Here is a 24,832-nt window from a genome sequence, read left to right as displayed (position 1 = left end):
TCTCTTTAAGCCTCCAGGCTTCTTTCCAAAGATTTTTATTGGGCTTTTCACTTGCACATTATTTTTTATTAAGTTTTTGTATTTAAGCCATAACAAGGGACGAAGGGAGATGGAGGGCAGGGACGCTGGCCAGCCCATCTCCCTCGAGAGCCACGATGACATGCCCACCTCTACCATCCCTCCCTCTAATGTAGGCGTCCCATCAGCTCAAGCTCAGCTGCAGCCCAGGGTGTCTTAACAGCTGCGCACCAAGGGTGGTCCAGGCTGTGCTTTAGGCTGCACCGAAGTCTCCTGGAGCTGGCAAGCATTTCAGCCCAGTCTGCCCCCCAAAAGCAAAGGAGGCAGATGGGTGGGGCAGGGGCTGGGAGCTGGAGCATCACTTGCAGGTGGCGTAGTAGAGCACGCGGGCGTTGATGTGGTCACGGATCTGCTCCACACGCTTCTCCAGCCCCGTCAGGTCCGCCGAGCGCAGCAAGATGGCCTGACTCCCGCGCAGCAGCTCCGACTCCATGTCTGAGCGGATGGAACAGCAGGCAGAGGAGGAGATGCTGATGAGATGCCCAAAAGCTCCCAACCCTCCTTCCCCTCTCCCTCCCTGGAGGCAGCACATGCAGGCAGAATAACCTCTGGGGGAGTCTGGCCTCTCTCCAGCCTCATGCCTTGCCCTCCCCTATCCCACTCTTAGAGCAACCTGGCAAGGGCCAGATCCTGGAGGCTCCCATTCCCAATTATCCCCTTGCCCCTGCCCCCCTCCTCTGCTCTAGGCTGTCTCAGCTGTCCCAAGCTGATGAGGGGGGCCGCTGGCATAAAGATTAGCAGCCCAGTGCTGCTGGACCCAGACAGCTGCCATCCCACCAACAACCCTCAAGTGGGCACCTTGGCAAAAAGGCGGGCTGGGTGACCAGAATTCCTCCCCACCTTTCCTCCCCAGAATGCCACTCCAGATGAACCTAGCCCTCCTCTTCTGGTCCATTCTACGCTCCACCACCGGATTGTGCATGGAGGATTCAAAGAACTCCAAAGTGACCTAGCCTCACCTTTCCTCCCCAGAATGCCACTCCAGATGAACCTAGCCCTCCTCTTCTGGTCCATTCTACACTCCACCACCGGATTGTGCATGGAGGATTCAAAGAACTCCAAAGTGACCTAGCCTTGCCTGTGCCCCTGTCCTTCTAGGCAGGAGTCCCCCTACCACATTTATGAGAGCTGGCACCCAGCCTCAGCCTGGACTTTTCCAGAAATAGGGAGAGATCATGTACTGCCTCACAAGGCCCCAGCTTTAGGCCACTCTGGTTGTTTAAAAAGTCATCCTGGCACCCAGCCTCAGCCTGGACTTTTCCAGAAATAGGGAGAGATCATGTACTGCCTCACAGGGCCCCAGCTTTAGGCCACTCTGGTTGTTTAAAAAGTCATCTTTTCATAAAACCAAAATCTGACTGCTTCTTGCTTCCACCCAACTGTCCCAGGCCTGTCTCCTGGGGTTATAGGAACATTTGCTCTATTCCCACATGGCAATCCTGCACATTTCTGAGGCTTTGTTTTCTCCAGATTACTTATCTCTAGGTCTTTCATCCATTCCTCATCTGCTGTAACTGCTGGGTCCCTCCCTCTCTTCCCACCCTGGTCGCTCTCCCCCTGATGTCTGCAGGGCTGTCAATATCCCTTCTGAACATACAGCAGCCGACATGAGAAAACCACCCCCAGGTGAGATCCTATCAGCAGAGTGTACCAGAGTATTACTGGGCTGACGTTCAGCCAGTGGGCACCCACATGGACCTACAAGTGACAAAATATTGAGATCCATCCGTAGTGGCTGTTAAATAGTGGCTGTTCTGTTCCCCATGTTCATTCCGGCCCCCACCCCCAGACGCCCCCCATGCATGGTCCTCCCCATTATGCTGCAATTAAAGGTAACTTCCTGCAAGCAGGTCGATGCCTGTTCCAGTGCTACAAGCTGAGCCTTTTCTGGTTGGTGGGCACGTGCCACACCTGTTGCTAAATAGCTTGAATATCCCCTGAGCTCTCCTCCCCACACTCTGACTGCTTTGTATTTGTTAGTTCTCTAGGCGGTGGCAAGACATTGCTGGCTTATAACAAGCTTTCAGTTACTCAGAACTCTGGTTCTTTTTCAGGTGAGTAACAACAACTCGTAAGTATCACTTACGAGTGATAAAGCATTTTTGGTAAAACTAGTCACTAGGAAGCCAGGCCTCATCTGAGCTGTACTTGTGGGTTTGGGGCCAAACAAGGCCAGAGTGGGAGGTACACAAGTATTTCAGAAAGTTCATGGGAAAAATCATATTATCTTTTAATTCTATTTTTTCACAAACTTTTTGAAGTGCCCTTGTAATTTTTTTCCCTATTTAATTTCATCCTGTTAGTTTCAGCCCATCCCTTCAGACTTTTGCTATATTGCCTTAGGATACCGGTTCGGTTGTCTATCCTATTGGCTGTCTGTCGTTCACAGATCTGACGCACAAGTTCTTTATCTTCGCACATAAGCTCTGACTCCGCCTGGCTCCTTCCTCAAGGTCCTCTCCTCTCGCCTCGCCCATCAGCTGCGGCCCCTTGCTTGCATCTCATCACCAGCCAGCCCAACCTTCTCTACAGTGGACAACATGCTTCCCAAAGAGATCCTTGCCAAACACTTTTGTGGAAATTCATAGAAGCTCTGTGGCATTGCCTGGACACACCAGCCCAGTGACCCTATTATCACATCTTAGAGATTGACTCTGGTTCCTGGAAATTCCGACTTCCCTTTCAGAGGAAACCTCAGAACGCTTTCAAAAGCTACTTTCATTATGTCTCTGGCATATTCAAAATGCTTGCATGTTCCCCACGGCCTCCAGGGCTAAGTCCACCCTCCCCATCCGAGCACTGGAGGCCAGCCACATTGACCGCATGCTACTTCTCTGTCCCCTGGTCCTCATCAACCCTGCTCTCTGTCGAGTGAGTCCTGTCCCTATCTTCAGGACGCGCCTTGTTCCTTCTCGCCACCCAAGTCTTGATGCCGCTGCTCTTGCTCACAGCCTCCCCCACGCCTACACATCCTTCCAGGATGAACATGGCCTTCACTGAACATTTCTCTCTGAAATTATTTATCCTCTGAACCCCTAGAGCTCTTATTTTGTTAAATATAATGCCATGCCTCTTGCAGGCAGGAAGAAAAATGGCCCCATCTGGATTGCAAGCTTCTCGAGGGCAGGCCAAGTCGTGAGAACATCTCTGCATTCCCCACAGTTCCATCCTGCTTTCTAGGTGCTCAGGAAATCCCAACTGACCTCACTCCCTTAGCGCTGCTAGCTCCGAGAAGAGGAGGACTCAGATGCCCCAGGATGGGACCAGCCTTCGGGGATGCCCAGCAGTCCAAGTCCCTGGCCCATTCCCTCACCTTTCATCTTGTCCATCATCTCCATGGTCTCCCCAAAAAGCTCCTCTGCCTCTGTCTTGACGCTCATGACCCGGCTGCCCTGCTCACCCAGCATGGGACTCCGACCCAACCGGTCCTTCAGCTCAGCATACTTTTGCTTTATTCTCTCAAATCCCTGAAAAAGATAAAGGTCTCAGTATCACATCAGCATCACCTGCAGTCCTAAAGGACTGTGGTGAAAGCACTTGACAGCACCTAAATCAACACACAGTGATAAGGTGCCTCCTACTATTTCCCAATGGTTTGGTTTTGCTTGGAAATCCCACCAGGGCCACAGACCATGTCTTAAACTTCTATATTTCCCCTGTCCCATCTCCAGCTCCTTCACTTCCTACCTCACTTCCAGCACAATGCCAGGCATATAATAGCATGTTAATATCAAGCTGTCACATAATAGTGTACTTGGCAACATGGTCACTATGGCAGGATTGGAAGTGCTCCTGGCCCTGGGGGAGGCAGGTGGCCCACTTGACACACTGAGAATGGCTCTTTGATCTTCTCTAGTCTAATTCTGACAGTGACAGAGGTTAGACTAAGCCAGGAGTGTCTGTCCAGATGGGATTCAGAAGACAAGCTCTGGATTGGGTGCTAAGTCACCTGCTTTGTAGATAAGCTTCGGGCCTGTGGACAAAGTCACCACCTCATATGTAAAAGGAGAGGGATTGAACTAGATCATCTCCAATGTCCCTGAGACAGCTACGCCAAAGGCAGCAGGAGGCAGAACTCAGACGCCTGGGTTTTATCCTGAAGCCCCTCCTGGCTCTGTTATTCTAAGTGTTTTTGAGTTCATGGTCTTATAAAGTGTGCAAAGTCCACTTCTGCACAGGACCCTTCACTGGCTGTATGTCACTGGGCTCACTTTGCCCTGTCTGTACCTCCTGGGCACTGAGTGCGTGCTCGCTGGCACCTTCCGCGAGCTGCTTGGCCTCAGCTGCCTGTGCCCGCTGCTGCCGGGCTTGGCGGCGGAGCTCCTCCATACGTGCCCGGAAGTCACCCAGCTGCTTCGTCATGCCCATCACCAGCCTCTCCGCTGGCCCCATTACCTGCTGAACCTTTGTGGAAAGAGGGAGGGGACCTGGGGTTTGAGATGTGTCTCACAGGCAGGGGCCTTCATCCCCAATTTTTCTCCAACTCATCAGGCAGTAAAAACTCTTTGCATCCAGGACATCATGATTGCCCTTCCAAACCCCTGTCTGTCCACTGACACCCATTCCTCTTCTCCAGCTCAGCCAACCCCACCCCTGCTTCCTGCCTCCCAGCCCTGAGACCAGAAAATCCAAGGCTGAAAGCCAGACCCAATGCTTGTAACCCTCCTTTTCTAGACCTGGCTCATCTGGGTCCCTGTCTAGCATCTTCTATGCCCTAGGCTTAAATCCAACTGTTCATTCCCAAACATGAGGGGTGGAAGCCATAACGCCTCACCTCAGCAACCCTGTCCTGGATAAGCCGAAGGGAGCGGCTGGTGCCTTGCATGGTGTCCTGAGCTTCCTGCAGCGCCACCGTGCCCTGCCGCAGGTTCCCGACCACATCCTCTACCTGGCCCTCCACTGCGTGGGCTCGGCTCCTGGGAGAATGATCAGAAAGGAGAGGAGAGAAAGCGAGTGGACAGTGAGTGGATAAATACGTGGTTTTGCTCACGCACCAGCCTTCCCAGCCAAGACAAAGAGCAGGAGTACTGACTCGGTAGCTTTGACATGCCAGGACCTCACCACGCAGACATGACAAACGTGAGTGTTATGGTACAGTTTCCAATACGGAAGGCAGGTCTCTGTGTGTCACTTAACCATCCCCCACCACAGTGAGCACCCCCTCCTGCCTCCCAGCAACAGGGTTGGGGATAAAACACCAGTCCACTCCTGGGCAGGGAGAAGTCCAGGACCAAGGCCACACCTGGCCTGCTCAGCCTCCGCCTGCAGCCTGCGGGCCCTCGCGATGTCCTGCTTGGTCTGGGTCAGCACCAGGTCCACGTTGGGCAGCCTTGCTGCTATGGCCTGGATTTCATTCATCTTCTGCAGGACTGTGGCTGAGTCTGTGGGCAGCCACAGGGCCAGCACGGCCTCACTGACTTCCTGGATGGTGTCTGCATCGGTTTCAGGGTCTGGAAGACATCCAGCCATCAGCTGCGGGAGCCCACTCCCCTCCCCAAAGATCAGAGGCCTCTCCAGGCTTAGCAGCATCCCCAGAAGACACCCACAGTGGCCTCTGTGCCATGGAGGTCCAAGGAGCTACTGCTCCCTCTCAACCAGACTCAGGTGCCCATTCTCTGGGAATTTCCACGACTGCGAGGAAGATGACTGTCCTGTGTTCCGTGCTGTGGGGAGGAGGGGTGTTGGCACAGCTGTGGCAACTAAGCGTCTGGTGCCACAGGAAGCTGCAGACTGGGGAGAAGGAGGTGGTGCCAGACAGCTGGTACTGAACAGTGCCTGCAGCACATACATTAGCAGCCCTAAATTGGGGAGAGCGGCCAGGAACTGGAGCTGCTTCATTGGCAATAAGACCCTTTATTGCCCACACCCCTCTTCAGGCCAGAGTGCTCATTTTTGCAAAGGCAGAAAACAGTTATCAGGTCTTTGCTCAAATGTCACCTTCTCAGACAGGCCAGCCCCAGCCATCCGATCCAGAATTGCAACCTCCGCCCTAGAGCCGCACTCCTTACAAAACAGTTATCAGGTCTTTGCTCAAATGTCACCTTCTCAGACAGGCCAGCCCCAGCCATCCAATCCAGAATTGCAACCTCCGCCCTAGAGCCGCACTCCTTATCCTATGTGCAAAGTGAAAGTAATAATAGTACTTATCATGTAATCAGAATTAAATAACGTAGTACCTGAAAAGCATTTAGAGTAGTGCCTGGCACTTAGTAAGAACTTAGTGAACCTTCACTATTAATTTCGTCAATTCCATTTGAAGAACTGGGAAAGGCACCGTTTCTTCCTTTTTCCATAGACCTCCACTCTCCCCTCTGTGCTGTGAGCCTGGCTGCCAACAGGGTTGCAGCTGGCACCCAGCACCTCCCGCACCAGGGCTCTGGAGGCTAGGACCCACTGCTGTGGAGACTGTGAGAATTTCCCCAGGGCCCTCCCTGGGGCCAGGCCTCTTTCAGGCCCTGCTCCTTCCTCTACCCCTGGACCCAACATAGGACTTCACCTGAGACACACGTATAGCTGAGGACAAAAGGGGCCTGGCAGCTCCCCACCCGTTCACACGAGCCTCGACTGCACTCAGAAGGAGAGAATTTCAACCCACCTTCCAGCCCTGAGGCCAAGGCCCTGGCCAAAGTTAATGCAGGATGACCGGCCATTCAGCCTCACTGGGCTTAACTCGGGGCAAGACTCCCTTATCCATGAGTCTGAGCCCCAAACCTCAGCCTGCCCCTTCATCCACATTTGCTAGGCTCCATCTCCCTGCGTCCCCAGATAACACTGTCCCCAAGTGTGAGTCTCATGGCCTTAAGCAAGTCATGGGACCTTCCTGCCCCCCTTTGACCTGCCATCCGCACTCAGGAGGGGCTTTGGCCTATTTGGGGAAAAAGCACTGTAATAGTAGCAGGAAGAGCCGTGGTGGTTACACCAAGCCCGCAGCTCATATGAACTGGGCTCCCCGCCAAGCAAATTCCCTGGCAGGAACCAGAAACCTAATAATATCAACTCTCATTCCTGAGGCACCTTTAATTTTTCAAAACACATTTTGCATCAATTATTCGATCCTCAGAATAAACTTGTGAAATAAACAAGGCTTAACACACACTTTCTGCAGAGGTCCCCAGGTGAGCACCTAGCTCTGGCCCCTCCTGTATTCTGCAGCTCTGCAGCCTCATCCACGGACGTGGTCTGCATTACCCTCAATTTCATGGCCTTCTGAGTCTCAGGGTGGGCTCAGTAAATATCTACTGCTTTGAACAATAGCATGAAGAGTTCACAAATCAAATCAGACTAGGTCTCTGACCTTTAGAGCTCGAAATCTAGTGGGAGAGACAGGCCCATAAATAAGGAAGCACAACGCTGAGTGACTAGGAGAAGCATGGTGCCATCGGGGGCATTGGACCCTGTCTGATGAGCCCAGAGGGGGGCTTCCTGGAGGTGGCACGTGCACGAGGATCCTTAGAGGGTGAGGAGGAGTTTCCCAGGTCAGGAGAGGTGGGGAACGGGAGGCAATCCAGAGAGAGGAAAAATATTAGTAAAGGCAAGGAGGCAAGAGAGCGTGTGTGTGTGTGTGTGTGTGTCTGTGTGTGTGTGTGTGTCTGTGTCTGTGTGTGTGTGTGTCTGTGTGTGTGTGTCCATCCCACAGTGCAATAGTGCAGAGTCCTGGAGGACAAGCAGCGGCAGCCTTGGAAAGAGCATTCCGGGTAAGAGCCTGACGTATTCCAGGATGGCCAGTGGGCTCAGGGGAGAAGGGCACAAGGCCACATCGGAAGCAAGGACAGAGGACAGACTTTGTAGGCCGTGATAGGAGCTGGGAGTTTATTCCAAGAACAAGGTGAAGCCCTTGAAGGATATTAAGCAAGAGTGAGATGTAATCCGATCTGTACATTTTAGAAGGATGTTTCAGGCTGTTCTGTGGAGAATGGACCACAAGGGAGCAGGTGCAGAGGCAGGAGAGCAACAAGAAAGCCCTGGCGATGGCCTGCAAGAGGGCGGGGGCCTGGACCAGGGTGGCAGCAGACCTGGGGATGAGGGAGGGGCACAGGCTGATGAACCGGACGTGGGACTGAGGATCAGGCAGGAGTCAGAACGTCAGCTGAGGCTCACCTGTGAGGAAGTCGCGGACCTGCTGGATGAGGAGCCGCGTGCGTCTGACGTCTTCCTCCATCTGTGAGCGGCTGGTGCTCACCTGGGTCTCCAGGCGCTGGGCATCTGACTGCACCTGCAAGGCAGCTTCCTCGGCTGCCCTGATCTGTTGATACACACCAGAGGTCAGAAGGGCCTTATGCCCGAGGGACCCTCTCGGCAGCCTCCAAGGATTCTGTGGGTTATACTCTACCCAAGACCTACCTAGGAGACATTTGTAACCAACCTGGTTTGGCCCCAGAAGAAATGATGTGGATGTTGTGTAAAAAAAAAAAAATAGCCCAAAACATTGTCTGCAAACTCTATCTCAAACTTGCTGTGGGTCGCTGAGCAAGTCACCTAACATGACTGGCCATGAAGTGGGAACTCTGAGTGGCCTGGGGGCTCCTTTCTGTCCACCTCCCCCCTCCCTGTGCTCACCCCACCTCCCCCACACCTACCATCTGCCTGGTCTGCTGGAGCTGGGAGTTGAAGCCCCGCAGCTGCTCAGCCACCTGCCCCGCCGTCTGGAAGGACCCACCAGCCCTAGGGAGGATGCCCCTGCAGTGGGAGCCACAGGCTGTCCTGTTGTCTTGGGGACACAGCTCACCAGGGCACGCTCCTGGGGTACAGGCCGTCTGCCGGGAGCCACCACAGAGCTGTGGAGAGATGGGGGTGTCAGAGAGGCTACCCCAGGCTCCTCAACAACCACTCCCATCCCACACCCAGCAAGCAACCAGGCATCTCCATGACAACCAGGCACCAGAAACTTGTTTCCTTGGCAACTGCTGAGCACACGGTAAGGGGCACAGGGTCGGGATGGGTGGTGGAGAGGGGCAGACTCTCACTGGGGCAGGTTTGTCCTAATGGGCACCGGGTGGCAGCACTTGGTCTGTGACAAGCTGGGACAGGGGCTCCCGGAGGGGGGCTCCCATGCCACGAGTCACCTTGTTGATGGTGGGTGTCAGGTCAGGCAAGGAAGCCATCTCCAGCCTCAGAGCCGCGAGCTGGGGGCCGCTGGCTCCTTCTGCGCCCCCTGCCTGCCTCTCCAGCCCCTCTGCCTCTCTCCGGCTGTCCCTGAGCTGAAGCAGCAAGCGGGAGCTGTCGGAGACCTGCCGAGCAGCCTGGGCCGACCGCTCACGGGCTGCGGACAGGACGCGGAAGGCTCCTGTGGGCAGAGGAGCGGGGAGTGAGCTGCTCCTGGACCCGGAGGCCTGGAGGTGCAGGAGGAGCGGGAGGGGGGGGCCGTGGCGTGCCCGTGGCCATGGCAGTGCGGGCTGAGTCCCCCCTCCTCACCTGAAGGATCTGCACTGCTTATTTTTTCAAACTGCTCCCTCTTGTTCTGATACATAACAAGGAGGCGATTGAAGCCTCTGTTCAGACTCTCCAGGTCTCCTGGGAGGGATGCCGTCTCCTCCTCTAGGATCAGATCTGGCTGCAGGCCCTGGAGAGTCCGCCTGAAATGAGAAAGGAGCTTTCACTAACATACAGGAGCGGTTGGCCTCCCCAGAGCCAGCCACCCCCTCAGTTACTGAGTCAGGAATAACAGAGGCCTTCGGCAAAGGCAACAGAACAGAGAATCCGCAGGCTGAAGGGGCCTGCTGCACAGAGGTCAGGAGGGCAGGCGCAACCTCCCGCCACCCTCTTGCAGGCAGGGCCATAAAACACTCTGCTTCCTTGCTGTCCGTGACCCTAACATTCCTGGTCCTCCTCCCCTCCCACACTCTCCCCTTGCTCCTGGCCTCCACAAGGGACACTACCCTGACCCCCCACTCCTCAGCTCTCCACAGGCTGTCGTCACCACCACCTGCACAGCGTGGCTCCCAAATCTCTCTTCTGCACTCCACACCCCGCGCTGAGCTCCAGACCCCATGCCACAGCCACCGGTCAGCCCACCTGAAGGGGGCTCAGGATTCACCCACCCAGGCCCACGGTCACTGAGCTCTCAGAGATTCCTCTCTCCCCATGCCCTTTGCAGCTCCAACAACCCCCTCCCTCCCACAACCCCGTCCTCCACCTCCCGGCTTTGCTCAGGCATAGAACGCCCTTCCATGGAACGCCCCTGCAGGCCTGCATTTCCTGCCTGCAGAACATCTGCGGACAGACTACCCGATTGAGAGGCTCAGGTCAGACGGCACCTCCCCTGTGAAGCCTGCCAGGACCAGCCCACTGTTGGAGTTTTCCCTCTCGTAGCACGTGCCACATTATAGTTCGCTGTTTACACGTCGGTCTCCCCGACGTGAGCCTCTTGAAGACAAAGCCTATGTCACGTTAACTAATATCCCCAACACCCTGCATGATGCTTGGCTCATCATAGATGCTTTTAAAAATATAGGGAGTGAATGAATGAATGACTCCCAACATTTGCTCTAGCTCTTCCACTAGAGCCCCTTAAAAGAAGCTGTAGCACGTCCCTAGGTAACAAAGCCTTGGTTTTCCTTCTTCCCAGGCCACCTTTTCCCTGCTGCCAGTCACAGCCCTGGATGGCTCTGCGTACCATCAGGAAGCTAGTGCTCAGGGAATGCAAACTAATTATAGAAACTTCCAGAACCAAATCTCTCTAAGAAGGTGCCTTTGCCGGTGCGAGAGGGGTGTGGGTGGGCCTGCTTCCATTCTAAAGGCAAACAGAGTTATTTTTAGAGCCCTCGCCTCTCAGATGCCCTCTGCCAGGGTGACTAATTCCGAGCTGACTCTCCCACAGGCAGCACCGGGCACCTGAAAGAACACTAGGCTCGGGGTCCGGGCCTGTGCACCGAGTCCCAGCTCTGTCCCTCGGTGGCCACATGGCTCTGTCACATCACCCATCTGTGCCTGTTTCCTCATCTGCAAAACGGAAGCAATGCCACCCACCACACCAACCTCACAGGACTGTTGTGATGTTAACTATCACGAGAGAGCACACGTGTAAATGCCTTGTAGACTGTAATAGGCTGTACAAATGTAAGCAAGGACTGCTGTGCCCCTGCTATGACCCACGTGGCTCGATTCTTTCAAGTGCTTGGCAGGGAAAAGGATTACCTGATGGAGAAGATGGCATTGGCCGCCTGGGCCATCTCCTGCTCTGTGACAGAGGCACCACCAAGAATTGCTTGGATCTGCTCAATCTTGTTCTTGGCATCCTGGATTCGGGAGGCCAGTCCCAGGTCCTCTAGACCTGGCCCTGACCACAGGCTGGTGGTGGCATTGCGGAGGCTGCCAAGGCGCAGGGCCTGCTCCTGGAGGTCCGCGTCATAGGTCTGGAAGCAAGGGTGGCAGGCCACGCACACTGGGTAGCGGTTGCAGTAGCCTCGCTGGCACTGGTCACAGCGGGGCCCAGTCAAGCCAGGGCGGCAGAGGCAGCGGCCAGAGGCCTTGTCACAGCCTGGGCCCTCCGTTCCCCGGAAGTCACAGTCACAGGCTAGAGCCGGGAGAAATGACAGTGAGTGGCTGGGGTCAGGGAAACGATGGCATCTGGTGGGGAGAGTCCTGAAGAGGAGGTCTGACCCAGGGTCTTTCTACGTGACTTAGAATACTAGACTGCCATGGTGCCGAGAGCACGACCGGGTCTAAGGCAGTCGGGCGTTACCCGTGTGGTCCCCGCCGCCCTGTGAGGGACGCTCTTCTGCCCCTTTCATGCACGAGGCCGCTGAGACGCAGGGAGGTTAGAACAACGTGCCTCCTCCCCCGGATGAGGAAACTGCATCTAGAGCAACTCGCTCAAGATCCCTCGGTCAGGCACAGGCAGAGCAGACACCAGGCCCCGGGTCTGCATACCCCAGGTCCTGTGCTCCTGTCACTACATCAAACTGACTTTGGGAAATCCCGCCCTCTCCCCGCAGGACTCACTTCCCCCACCCACGAAGAGGGAAGAAATGTCCTCTCCCTGTGCTGCTCTGGACATGGCTGCTGGGAGGTGCTCACTCTCAGAGATTGGGGAGCAAAGGAGCCCTCCTGTCCTGAGGACAGGGACAGCCTAACGCTAGCCTGCCCTGGGGGCTGGGAGATCAAGACGACTGGCTGGAGCACGTCGGTCGCAGGGAGCATGTGCCCTCACGGGGTTGCCCCAGCCCACACGACAGTATCAGGACAGGATGTCCTGCCATACCACGGACCCATGTGCCTCCACCCCATGCCCACCACTTGCTCATCCCCCCATGCGGTGAGCACGCACCTCGGCATCCCGTGGCCATGTCTCCATGCGTCTTGTCTGGACACTGGCGGAGGGCTGCGGCACTGCATGTCAGGCCACCAAACCCTTCCCGACAGGGGCACTGCCCTGTGAACTGGTTGAGGGGAGAACACCATCAGGGGACCCTCCCTCACAGGAGCCACCTTGCCCTGGTACCGGGGACAGTGTCCCAGATCCCCAGTCCACAGACAGAATCCAGGGCTCCCCAGCTGCCTGCAGAGCTAGTGCACCCCCAAAACAAGGACTTCTGCTCATAGAGAAGCTTTGAGGTCAAGGCCCAGAGTGGACGTTGCAGATGGTGTGGCAAAGACAGTTTGCCAAAGGCTGAGCGCCACAGAGGGAGGGACATCTGGTGGCCTCCCCAAAGGGGAGTGGGGATGGAAGCAGCCCAGCATGGCTGTGGAAAGGCCCAGAAGGGCAGCGTGGAGGCAGGACAGAAGCTGGTAGGCAGAACCTCCCCTGCCGAGGGCCACGGTGCCACCCCACCTCATACCTGGTTGCACTGGGGGCTGAGGGAGCCATGGGGGTTGCAGGCACAGGGCTCACAGCCCTGGCCACTGGCCAGCTTCCAGTGGTAGGGAGCACACTGGTCACACTTGGGGCCCACCACATTGGGCAGACACAGGCAGCGCCCACTCTCCTCATCACACGGCATGTCCCGCTGAGACCCCAGGATGCTGCAGTCACAGCCTGCAGAAAGGAGGGCTGCTGAGCTCAGGCCGACACCCCACAGAAAACTCACCCCCAGAGGACACACATCTGGGGGGGCAGCCTGGGGAAAGAACTGGGCGGGGCCGTCCTCTGTAGATGGCATGGCTGACTCACCGCACTTTCCCACCAGTGCAGCCACAGGGCAGCATGGCCACCCACCTCCCACCCTCCCTCTGGCTGACTCAGTCCCACCTTCCAACCCAGGCCTGTGCTGCCACCTGCTGGAGAACAGTTGCACAGCACCTGGTGCTGGAGAAGAAGGCGGGAAGTCAGGTGTCCACGCAAATGCCCCACACATCCCTGCTGTCTGCCCTGGAGTGAGATTTTCTCCAAGACAGCGCAGTGAGCAGGGCAGACTTGGTCTGGTGGCCCCATGCAGCCTGCTCCACACCATGCTGGACTGGGCCCCCTACTCACGGTGGCAGCCCTGTGGGTTGGTGTAGGTGAGTCCAGTGAAGCCCGGCTTGCACAGATCACAGCGCTCTCCCTGCACGTGCTCCTTGCACACACACTGCCCGGTCACTGGGTCACAGGGAGCCCCTGGTACTGCCCCATCAGGATCACACTCACAAGCTGAGAGACAGAAGCAACCACCACAGTAGGAATGAAGAAAAGTAGAGAATTCAGAGCAGATTCCAGGAGCCAGACTGCCTGGTTCAAATCCTTGCTCCACCACTGGCTTTCAACCTTACACCCTTAGTCAAGTTACCCAATCCCTCATGCCTCAGTCTCCTCATCTGTAAAATGGGGATAATATATAAAATACAGCCCTCATAGGCATCTTATAAGAAATAAATGAGTAAATACAAAGCAGGTGAAACAGTACTTGGCACATGTTAAGCACTGTACAAGTATTTTTGTTGTCATTATTTACTGCGCAGCCACTGTGTGCCAAGTACTGAGCTGGGCACTCCTGCAAGTTGCCTTATGTAATTCTCATGATAACCCTGAAAGGTGGGGATTATTATCCCCATTGTACAGGAAACTGAGGCTCAGGATGTTAAAGAATTTACTCAAGATCACATTGTAAGTAAGTGCTGGAAACAGAGGTCAAGTCTCTCTCACTCATTCCATAAACAAATAATATCAGTAGGAAGTGGCCCGCTTTCTCCCACTCCCACTCTCTGACTTCTTTCACGTCTTTCAAAACGTAAGACTCCTTCATCCAGAAAGTCTTTACTGATCAAACCTGCCGAACCAGATTGCTTCCCTCCCGTGTGCTCTTTCCTAAATGAACTCACTGGCCCTCACGGGCATGTTAAGCTGCCTCTAGGTGCTTCATTTCATGCCATCCATATATTCATTCAATAGACATTCCCCGAGCATCAGTGATTTGCCAGTCATGGTGCAAGGGCCAGAGGATATAAGACATAACCCCTGCCATGGAGGAGTCCTCAGTGTGGAGGGAAATAGAAAAATAAATGACAAACCACATCACAACATGCTAAAGGCTATAGCATATATAAGGACAAACTGTTTTCATTCCTCTTTTTCATGTGTGTATGGTTTATATTACTAAACTGTGTTCCCTGAGGCAGAAACTGTATCTTATATTTACTTTTTTCTCTTCCATGTTCAAAATAAGGGCTATATGTTGATTGACTGATTGATTGATAGATGGTCCAGAGAGGGTAAGTGACTGGCTTAGTAGTGCACAGCTAAGTTAAAACCAGCCTGAGTCCTGATGACAACCGAGTCTTCATGCTGCCTGAGGGCCTTTGTGTCCCAAGGAACACGTACTCTTTTGTGGCCAGAGCAGATGGAGAGTAATGGACAGATGACACCCAGGTCCCCGGAGCCCCTACTCACGAATACAAGTCTCCTGAATGGGAACATTTGGGCGCCTGTTCCGGAAATAGTGCAGCTGACACCGCTCACAGTTCCTGCCTTCAGTGTGGTCCCGGCAGTTGTCACACACGCCTCCATGTGAACCCTGGCTGGCAGCAAACACAGCCGGGTCAAAGTGACAGGTCTCTGAGTGCCCATTGCAGTCACACCCTGGAAAAGAGAAGCCCAGGGCTGACATCTGTCCAGCACCATTGCCAGCTACAAAGCACATTCCACAGTAGCTCCCTGGTCATGTCCAACAACTCTACAAGATGCTCAGGGCAGGAAAATGGGGAAACTGAGACCAAGGAAAGCTTGCATAATTTAAGGTTACATGGCCAGTAGGAAAGCAGAGTAGAATGAGAACAAAGGCCTCCTGATTCCAAGCGTAATGATGGAGCCCAAAACAGCGGCACATTGGGCCAAAGAAAGAGCCTTTTGAATGGTCTATCCCCAACCTTCCACTGCCACCAGGGATCTCCTGCTGGGTCACTGCCTCTCCCTGGGCTGGGAATCCCTGTTTCCTTGATTTACACAAAGTCCCTGACTCCAGGGGGCCATTTGAAGTAGGAAACAGCAACAGGGAACCAGATATGTCCTAAACAGGGTAAGGCAACTGGAGGGTCCAGAAGAAGGAGGCTGTGGGGATCTATGAAGGCCATGTGGAATCAGAAGCATGGACCAAGCCCTCAGTCCCTCCGGGCCTGGCTGAGGAGGAGGGTCGGGGTAGTGGGAGAACGCCACCCAAATACTCTCTCCATCCCCACAGAGCAGGCAGAGCTGAACTTGCAGGGGTGCAGCTCAGTTTAGATTTAAATAATAAAAAACAGATTCTCCCCATGTCCCAGGTGAGGTCACTGAGGCTCATGGATGTCAGCACCCAAGCTGGTCCCTTCGGGGGAGGGAGCGATCCCAGGCCCGTACGTTGGCATTCATGGGGGTCCTGGCCCTCCGCGGGTCTCCAGGGCTGGTTGTTGTAGAAGGGTGCACAGCGTTCACAGTTGGGGCCGGCAGTGTTGTGCTGGCAGACACAGACGTCATGGACCTGGAAGGGGGACCATTAGTCATAGGAATAATTAGCAAAGGAGGGCCTAGGCATGGACCTGCCTTTCCTCTCTGACCCTCTTTCCTGTCCCTCGGGGCCTGACTATGACCCCAGTCCTTCCAGGACACCTCCTCTGAATGCTCCAGACTTCACCCAGCTCCTGTGACATGCAGCAGCTGGCCTGCCTGCCGTTGTTCCCTGAATGTGAGCACAGGTGCACATGAGCACACACACATGCCTGCACTGCTCCTATAGGGAGGTTTTCACAAGCTCGCTCCTTGCCCCTGGACACCCCCGTGATGTCCAGCCCAAGGAAGGTGCTCAGGCACCATTGTTGGTAAACTGTGTGATTCCAGAAGCTGGTGGGCCCTCTGGAGATTTATATTCCAACAGTCTATGACTACAGTTGTTTGGCTAATGGGATTGTTATGATGAATAGACTCATTAAGATATAAAAATAGAATAGCTGTTGTGTGCTAATTGCCTTCCAAATTAAGCCCAACACCCTCAGCCTGCTCCATTCTGTCTCCCTCCCGTCCCTGCTAGCAGCGCAGCAGGCTAACCTCCTGCTGCTGCCTGAACAGGCCCTACTTTCCCCAGCTTTTGGCCTTTACTGTTTTTCCTTCTGCTTAGAATTCTCTTCTTGCCATATTCACCAGCAAAATCCTGCCCCTTAAGCTCCTGCTAGAAAGGCACCTCCTTCAGAAGGCCTCCCTTGTCCCCCTAATTCCAAAAATCTCAACCTTGGCTGCACTTCAGAATGGCCCAGGGAGCATTTTATAAAGTACCACCGCCCACGTCCAGTTCAATCAGAATCTCGGTGCACGTGGCCCAGGCATTGGTAACTGTCAAAAGCGGTGATTCCACTGGGCAGCAGGGCCGGTGGCTCTCCCTCTGCATCCCACACGCTGTCGTCCTCACATGTCGGCAATCCCACTCAGCCATGGGTTCTCGTAATTTGTCTTATGTCCCTAATAGATCACACACTCCCTGCGCTGTCTTCCCTGTGGACCCCTGTGCGGCCTGGGGCAGGAGCTGGCCCAGAAGTGGGAAGAACAAAGCCGACCAATGCTCATTTCACCTGTATTTCCCTCCCAGGCCATTCCATGTGATCTCCTCTTGCCCCTCTGTCACTAGGACAACCGACATGCTCCCACGTGTTGACGGAAGAACTGAAGCCCAAGAAAAGGGGAACGACAGGTCTCTCTGCTTCTTTGCCCAAGGTTCTGTCTCCTCTACTGGAGGTTCTCAAGGTTGGTCTCACAGTGAATCCCCTGGGGAGCTTGGTGAACTGGAGCTTCTCACCCCATCCCAGATGAATCTGCTTCAGCTGCCTGGGGTAGACCGTGTCTGTACTAAATGCTCTTCTCTCACTCTGCCCCAGATCTCACCCCAGATGAGACTTTAGAATCCCTAAACCAGTAGCTCTCAACCCTGGCAGTATGTTAGAATCACCTGGAGTTTTAAAAACCAGCAATAAAATCAGAATATCTAGGGATAGAGAATATCTATGCAATTTTCTTTCAGCTTTCAGGGATGTTATAATATGTAGCCAGGGCTGAGATGCTTTTGCCTTAAGCTACCTTTAATACCCACACATATATGTAACCCAAAATTAAAACCATCCCAAACTATAAAGCCAGTCTAAAGAAGTACTACAAAATTCTGATTTTTGAAATGAGAATCACTTAGATTCTTTTTTGTTATTGCTGAAGTATTAAATACCCAAGTCGTAAACTTAGTGCACTCCCTGCTTTACGGGAGCCCCAAGAGTGTCCTTAGTTTGTTATGGTCCTGCCCCCTCCCCTCTGCCCTTCCACCCGGGGCTGTCACCTGCACAGCGGTGGAGGGGCCTGCAGGGGCTCCAGAGTTGGGGGTGCAGCGGTCAGCGTGGCCGTGGCAGAAGCAGCTCCCCTGCAGACGCAGCTGGGACACTGCATAGTAGGTGCTGGGGGGGCGGTAGCCCCTCTGGGGCACAGGGGCCAGCCTGGTAAAGTTGATTCTCAAGTTTGTGATCTCCCCCAGCTCTGAGAGGGGCCAGTAGCAAAGGGTTGGAAAAGGGAAAATAAAGAAAGTTAGTGAGAGGCAAATAGAGTCTCCTGGGGTAGGAGACTTAAGGAAAGGAATTCCGATCTCACCACCCCTCTTCCTGCCGCCCTGATGTCATGCCAGGGCCATCCTCCACACAATGCCCCTATGGGGTAAGCAGGGCAAGTATTAAATCCCCACCCATGTTGGCCAAAATACAAAAGACCAGAAAATTTCCATGATCTGGGCTCCAACCCTGCTTCACTCCCTACCCGCAGTCCCATGGGCAAGAGAAGGAGTCACACTTACCCTGAATTTTTTGACTCTGAGGGGCTGGAATCCCAGATGCTAAATCCATAAGGTTAAGTTGGATCTAAAGAGAGAGGGGAAAGGGAAAAACCAAAGAAGAGGTCCGCGGTGTGCCCGGAGCTCAGAAGACGCCTTTCTGTCCATTCAGTGCCCACCCTCCTCCTCCCCGTAGGTCCTTGTCACCCGGAACCTGAGACAGACCGTGCATGTGAGGCCTGCCAACTGCCCTGGGCAAGCAAGATGACCACTGGGCCCCAAATGAGTGAGTGTGTGTGTGTACCATCTCTCCTCTCCAGTGGAAAATACAGACAGCCCAAGAATTTCCTGATTTCCCTGGGCCAAAACTTATGTGGAGATATACCATATATACATATGGGGGTCTAGGAGACACTAATTTTTCAATGACTCAGGATGAATGAGAGGGACCAAGACCCAAGGACACATGGACATGGTGACCACAGCACTGTGGAAAACCCCAATTTCAACTATGCTTTTTATTTATAATAAAAAACCACTCATTAGATTGTGACTTCATCTGCATATCCAAGGAGGAGTTTTCACATCAAGCCTCTATAAATTAGGAAAATGTCCCTTGTTCTGATCTGGGGTCTGGAGAACGTGCTTCACACAGATTTGGCTAGGGGTTCAACCGAGAAGAGCTGATAAGCCTGCAGGAAGGAGGCGCACGGCCCACAGAGGGGCCCCCTCTGAGCACTGGTGCATGTGGGAGCAGCTCCGCGTGTTCACCGCATCTCGTCTCGGCTGGAAAGGGAGGAGAGAAGCTCCAGCCTCCTCCGCCAGCGGGTGGGGAAAGCAGTCATGGAAAAAATGAAGGAACTTGACCCAAGTTTGGAGGATGTGGAGAGAAACATTTTGGATATTTCTGGGGTAAATTCTCATTTCTAGGTCGGCCTGGATCTGTGGGTTATACTTGAATTCCTCCCCCCACGCCCCACCAAGGACTGGGACTGGGCTAGATGGGCGAGTTAAACTGAAAAACCTCGTTCTTGTGTTAAACTCTGCTATGGTGAGGCCAGAGGTAAAATTAGGTGTGTGATTTGCTCACTTGCATCCACCCACCTCACCAGCCCAAAGTCCTCCCTCTGGAGTAAAGTCGGTTCATCCTCCCCACTGCAGGGACGTGCCCACGAGCCACGGGGGAGGGCTGTGGCCGGGGGCAGGGCTGGCAATGCAGCAGCCGCAGGTGTTTCTGAGACAGCCCTCGCAGGCAGCAGCAGGAAGAGCAGCCCATGTCTTGAGGGTGGCCAGAGTGGCCACTATTGGGGAGCTCAAGAAAGACAGTCAAGAGGGCTGACCGAGTGTGTTCTCATGTCTTCTCAGAAGTGTGTGTGACTGTGAACAGTGGGACGTTGGCGACTTTTCTGTGCCTACTTTTTCAGTTTTCAGGGTTCCTTCTACCTACCTTTCCCCCATTTGGGCGCCCATTAGGCCTCTGGGGCAGGGACTGGCAGCGAACATCCTGCCAGCTCTGGGGCTGGCCCTGGCGGACCCGGGGGAAGACGGAGGTGCAGTCAGCAGCCAGGTACTGGTAGACCCGCCAGGTCTTGCCGAAGTCCGAGGAGCGCTCAATCAACATGCCAGCGGGCATGGGCCCCTGTGGAGACAGGCAGGGTGGGGACTCTGAGCGACTTGGGGGGTACTGGTGCTGTGCCCCATTGGAGACACAGTCACAGAAACAGGATCCTCTGATGACGCAGACAGATAAACACTCTGCTGGGCCCCCTTTGCCCAGAAGGAGCAAGTGGGCTCAGGAGCATCCTGGTCCAACCCTCCTGGCAAACCACAGGCCATGGTGGGTTCTCCCCAGGGGAACCATGGAAGGTAATAGAAGCAGGATCTGCGTTCCAGAGGTGTGGTCCCCAGCTCAGCCTCCCACCCACCGGGGCTTGCAGGCCAGAAAATTCTTGCATTTCCTACAGCTAACCATTTTTATCCCTGCTAGCTCTGGGTTCTGTCCATCCTCTCTCCCTATCTCCTTTTTTCTGCCCTAGCCACAGTCCAGCCTAGGGTCACGCTGGACCTGCATTACTGCCGCAGCCTGGAGCTCTGTCCTGGCCGCCAAACCACTCTCCTCCCTGCACAGAGAGATCTTCCTGACCTGTTATCTGGTACTGAAGCCCTTCAATCGATCTGCATTGGCCTGAAGATAAAGTGCAGCTCCTTAGCATGACTATTGCATCCCTGCTGCCTCCCTCGGTGACTTCTTCCATTTCTGGTGGCTTTAAATGGGGTCTGTATGCTGACAGCCTCCAGCTTAGGCCACTTCTTCAAACCACAGGCTCATAAACCCAACCTCCAAAACAGATCCCGAATCCGGCCTGTCTCTCCAGCTTCGGCGCTGCTGTCTCCACCCCCTGACCCCCGCCTGATTTCCCCACAGTCACTTCTCTGCTAAAAATCCTCTAACCTACTGTGCCTGGATAAAATCTGAACTCTTAACTATGGGTGAAGAGGCCCTGTGCCCCCTGGGCGCCTCCTGCCACTTCTCCTCTTTCCAGGCCACTTGCTCTTCAAACCCTAAATCACACCAGGCTCATTCCCTCCTGGGAGCCTGTGCACCTGTCCCTCCTTCTGCCTGGAGTGCACCTGTCCCTCCTTCTGCTTGGAATGCTCCTCCCCCTGGGGGGTTGCTTCTCACCTTTGTTCTCAGCTTAAATGTCACTTCCTCCCAGAGATCTTTTTATACCTGCTAACCACACCCTGCCCATCCCGCCCCGTGATTTCCTATTCCAGCCTCTTGTTAGTTTCCTTCAGAAATGTCACCACAATTTCCAATCATTCATTGGTTGGTTTTCACTTTTCATTCTTCTCCCTCTAGACCAGGATTTCTCAGCCTTAGCGCTGTTCGTATTTTGAGTTGGATGATTCTTGGTTGGAGGGGCTGTTCTACGCATTGTAGGCTGGCTAACAGCATCCCTGACCTCTACCCACCAGATGCCAACAGCATACTCACAGCTGTGACAACCAAAAATGTCTCCAGAAATTGCCAAATACCCCCTGGGGGAGAGGGGAAGCCAAAGTGGTCCAGGCGGAGAGCCGGCACACTAGACCGCAGGCCCGTCGTCTGTCTTGCTCCCAGCTGTGCCCCGGCATCTAGCACTTAGACATTTCTAGCACACATTTGTTGAATGAATGGTGACTATTAGGTCTGCTCTCCCTTCCCCCTATTTCTATCAGTAAACTCATCTTGCACCACATCCCACCTCCCATCATCACAAACACATTTGCCCTCCAGAGCCAGGGCACATTCCCCTCCCTTTTCCCGATTGTACATCTTCCTGCCTCTTACCCCCTTGCCTTTGCACCTGCTCTTCTCTTTGCCTGCAGTGAACTTTGCCTATTACTGGTCTCTGAAGGTTCATCCTCCCTGGGTGCATTCTCTGACAGCCACCCCCCCCAAAGACAGACCAAGCTAGTCGCCCCCTCTCGTGCTCTCCGGAACCTCTTCTGAGCAACGTCAGAGTATCCAGCACACTTCCCACTTCTGGTTCTTTGTCTGTCTTCCCTGTATATGGTAAAGCAGCTTGAGGATCATGATTTCCTTTTATTCATCTTTCTGTCCATAACGTCTGGCACCAAACCTAACATACAATCAGTGTTCGATATGTGTGTGGCAAGAACTGACAGATAAGTGAATGGGTGAATGTTAATAAAGCAATGAGACTATTTAACAGTTTCCACCCAAATGAATGTTGCCCTTCAAAGTTGTCACCTTTAGAGACTGGGCATTTGGTTAAACAATACCGGCATTTCTCCAAATACTATTGACCTTTTCTTGGGGTGAGGCTCTTAGAGCCAGCTTCCTCAGTCATATAAGAAATCAGGCTGTTACTTTTAATGCAAGCTCATTTTAACTCCCGAAAATTATATCACCCTTCCTGATCATCTAATCTTACTAACCAAACTTGATCCTGGAATATTTGACTATTTCTGCAGAAAGAACAAAATCAAATCTCTGAAAAGAAAAAAATGGCTTGTCAGAAATGAATAAAAATGTTCCCTCCAAAAGGAGTGTCTCGCAAGGCTGGTCCAAGAGCAGGATCCAAAGAGGTCCGAGAAGTAACAGCCCGAATGAGTGGACCGCCCGCCAGGAGAGCCACTCCAAAGGTCCATCTTTCTTGTGGACAGGCAAGTTCTTGGCTCTTTGCTAAACTCAATGTCATCTGCAAAGTTATTAAAACAGAGTATACCAAGAGTACACAGTTGAGTAATAAGCATCCAGGCCCAGTAGAGTTGGTACTTGGCAAAGCTGAATGAATTAGATGGGTTGAGGGTCGGGGACACAGAGAGGAGAAGGATATACAACCACTGCGCGACCAAGACAGGGGACCTGGAGTTGCCACTGTTCTCCCAGGAGCAAGTCCACTGCTGTCACCATGATGTAGGCTCACAGTGAGTGTCGCCCCAGCCTTGGGAAGGGGAGACCACCCAGCATGTGGTGCCATCGCCCCCAGACTGGAGAGACAAGAACACGGTGCTCCTCCACGGTCCAAGCCCACATGGCCCAGGGGTCCCTCTCCTATCCACTGCTATCCCCAGGGGGCACACCTTAAAATCTATCATGATGTTCTGAAGCTGGAATCTCCTGTCCAGGTCCAGCTGCAGAGAGACAGGGTTCACATCTGGAAAGACAAAAAGTAGAAACTTTAGGCCAGAGACTTTCCATCTTCCCATCCCTGAAGCAGGCTCTGGACTAGACTAGCTCAGGGAAGTCAGAAAGCCTCTACTCTTGATTCTGCGATTTCCCTCTTGGAGAGGAGGGGTACCAGTATGTTTCTACTTACACCAGTATTATCCATTCAAGATCCTATCTATTTTGGCCAGATTTCCTTCCCACCATCGCCTGATGCCTCTCATCCTTTAAAGAATTTCAACTTGTCTGCTTGACACAGACCTATTCCCAAAGCGTGCTTGCATTCCACAAGCTCACCCATCGAGACTGAGTGGAGTGGAATAAAAACTTTTCTCTCTCCACACACCCTCTCCTTGCCTCCCATAGACTCTTCTACCTGCAACATCCAACAGGCCCCAAATATACAGGCAGAAACATTCTGCTCGCTAACCACCCATGCCCCACCACCATAAGAAACACCCATGTCCAAAGGGTTCTCAGGGGCCCTCCATCCACAAGGTTGGACCCCTGCAGGGGGCAGGTCCTCACCATTCTGTGACTGCCACCAGCGCATGGGGCCTGAGGATGAAGCCACATTCTCCACGCGGTGACTGTTGTAATTGTGTGGCAGCCTGGAGTCACACTTGCAGCATTTCATCTGCCACTGTGGGAAAGGAAGACGGCAGAAGCTCAGAGAAAGGGTCCTGATAGATTTCTTGCCTTGTATCCTGAGATCCCAGCACATCCCCTCTGGAAATCCTACCCTTAGAGATCCATTGATTTCATTAACACACTTGGGAGGATTCATCTCTTAAAAGAGGGCTATTGGTCATCTTTTAATTCAATTCATTTGTGTCTCTCCTAACACATAGCAAGTGAATATAAATAAATGTTCTAGCTGGGGAAGAAGTATAAGGTGGTGGGGAAAAAGAACTGGAGACATAACATTGCCTTGAAGAGAAACTTGAGGAGTGTACTAAGGGCAAACAGAAGAAAGGAGGAGAAACTCACAATAGTTTAGTACTTACTATGTGTAAGACACAGGCTAGGAAGTTTTATATTTTATCTCATTTAATCCTGGCAGCCTGGGGAACACTGGGTATTTGAAAATCAGGGAGAGAGGACACCAAAAAAAAGGACAAGGAAATTTGGGGTCCTGGTCGTAGCTCTGTTACCCCACCACCAAGGCTCAGTTTTCTCCTCTGTAAATTGAGTGTAGGGTGGACTAGAGTCATGCATTCATCCAACAAATATTTACTGAGCATGTACTATGTGCCAGACACTGTTCTGGGCTCTGGGGTTATAATGGTAAACAAAAAAAAGACCCTGCCCTTAGAGAACCAACATTCTAGTAACATTTAGATGATCCCTAAGCCTTTCAGCACAGGCATCTGAGACTGAGGGTCTTTCCCAGGTTCAGTATTCTGTACCCACAGGAGAGAACGCAGCCTCATCAGGGAGGTCCCCAATAAACCACACCTTCCCTGACCTATGTCTGTCCCTTGGAGTGAGACAGTGAGACAGGAGACAGAACTGAAAACCCCATGGGCTCCATGACAGGGCAGATATCACCAAGAAAAGGAACATGGCCAGAGAGGCCACATGTCCCTTGTTCCCCTAGTCTGTGCTTATGTGCATGTGTGCATGTACACACACACAACACAGATATAATAGGACCTTGTCCCAGCTGCCCCATGCAACACACATAAAATCTGTTTTCTCTGAGTAACCATAATCCCAGACTCTGTGCCCAGCCTAAGGAACACTGACTGGAGGGCTCCAAATTCACTCACAAGCAGAAGCAAGGCTTGGACAAGAACCTCCCCGACCAGCTGATCCCCCCGGGTAGGGACAACTGTACCTCCACACACCCCGTGCCTCTGCTTTCCACTCACCAGAACCACAAGCTCTGGTGGCC

At 53.4% G+C, this 24,832-nt stretch overlaps 1 protein-coding gene across 1 annotated transcript in view; it reads right to left on the bottom strand.

The window, feature by feature from the left end:
- LAMB3 (laminin, beta 3) overlaps nucleotides 1-24,832 on the bottom strand; it is a 37,897-nt gene continuing 13,065 nt past the window's right edge. Inside the window, exons 3-22 of the mRNA XM_008582258.1 lie at nucleotides 23,464-23,578; nucleotides 22,851-22,924; nucleotides 19,705-19,896; nucleotides 18,282-18,345; nucleotides 17,778-17,971; nucleotides 15,824-15,944; nucleotides 14,882-15,070; nucleotides 13,490-13,645; nucleotides 12,855-13,051; nucleotides 12,344-12,455; nucleotides 11,212-11,590; nucleotides 9,490-9,650; nucleotides 9,141-9,361; nucleotides 8,655-8,852; nucleotides 8,176-8,320; nucleotides 5,321-5,528; nucleotides 4,853-4,994; nucleotides 4,306-4,482; nucleotides 3,392-3,545; nucleotides 1-513 (exon numbers count right to left, since the gene is read on the bottom strand). Coding sequence (XP_008580480.1) covers nucleotides 377-513; nucleotides 3,392-3,545; nucleotides 4,306-4,482; nucleotides 4,853-4,994; nucleotides 5,321-5,528; nucleotides 8,176-8,320; nucleotides 8,655-8,852; nucleotides 9,141-9,361; nucleotides 9,490-9,650; nucleotides 11,212-11,590; nucleotides 12,344-12,455; nucleotides 12,855-13,051; nucleotides 13,490-13,645; nucleotides 14,882-15,070; nucleotides 15,824-15,944; nucleotides 17,778-17,971; nucleotides 18,282-18,345; nucleotides 19,705-19,896; nucleotides 22,851-22,924; nucleotides 23,464-23,578 — 3,336 coding nt within the window. The 3' untranslated portion in view covers nucleotides 1-376. The remainder of the gene's footprint in view (nucleotides 514-3,391; nucleotides 3,546-4,305; nucleotides 4,483-4,852; nucleotides 4,995-5,320; nucleotides 5,529-8,175; nucleotides 8,321-8,654; nucleotides 8,853-9,140; nucleotides 9,362-9,489; nucleotides 9,651-11,211; nucleotides 11,591-12,343; nucleotides 12,456-12,854; nucleotides 13,052-13,489; nucleotides 13,646-14,881; nucleotides 15,071-15,823; nucleotides 15,945-17,777; nucleotides 17,972-18,281; nucleotides 18,346-19,704; nucleotides 19,897-22,850; nucleotides 22,925-23,463; nucleotides 23,579-24,832) is intronic.

Source organism: Galeopterus variegatus, unplaced genomic scaffold (genome assembly GCF_000696425.1).
Source record: "Galeopterus variegatus unplaced genomic scaffold, G_variegatus-3.0.2 Scaffold2550, whole genome shotgun sequence".
NCBI classification, from domain to species: Eukaryota; Metazoa; Chordata; class Mammalia; order Dermoptera; family Cynocephalidae; genus Galeopterus; species Galeopterus variegatus.
Note: the sequence above shows the minus strand (reverse complement) of the source record. Positions and strands in the feature narration are given on the sequence as shown.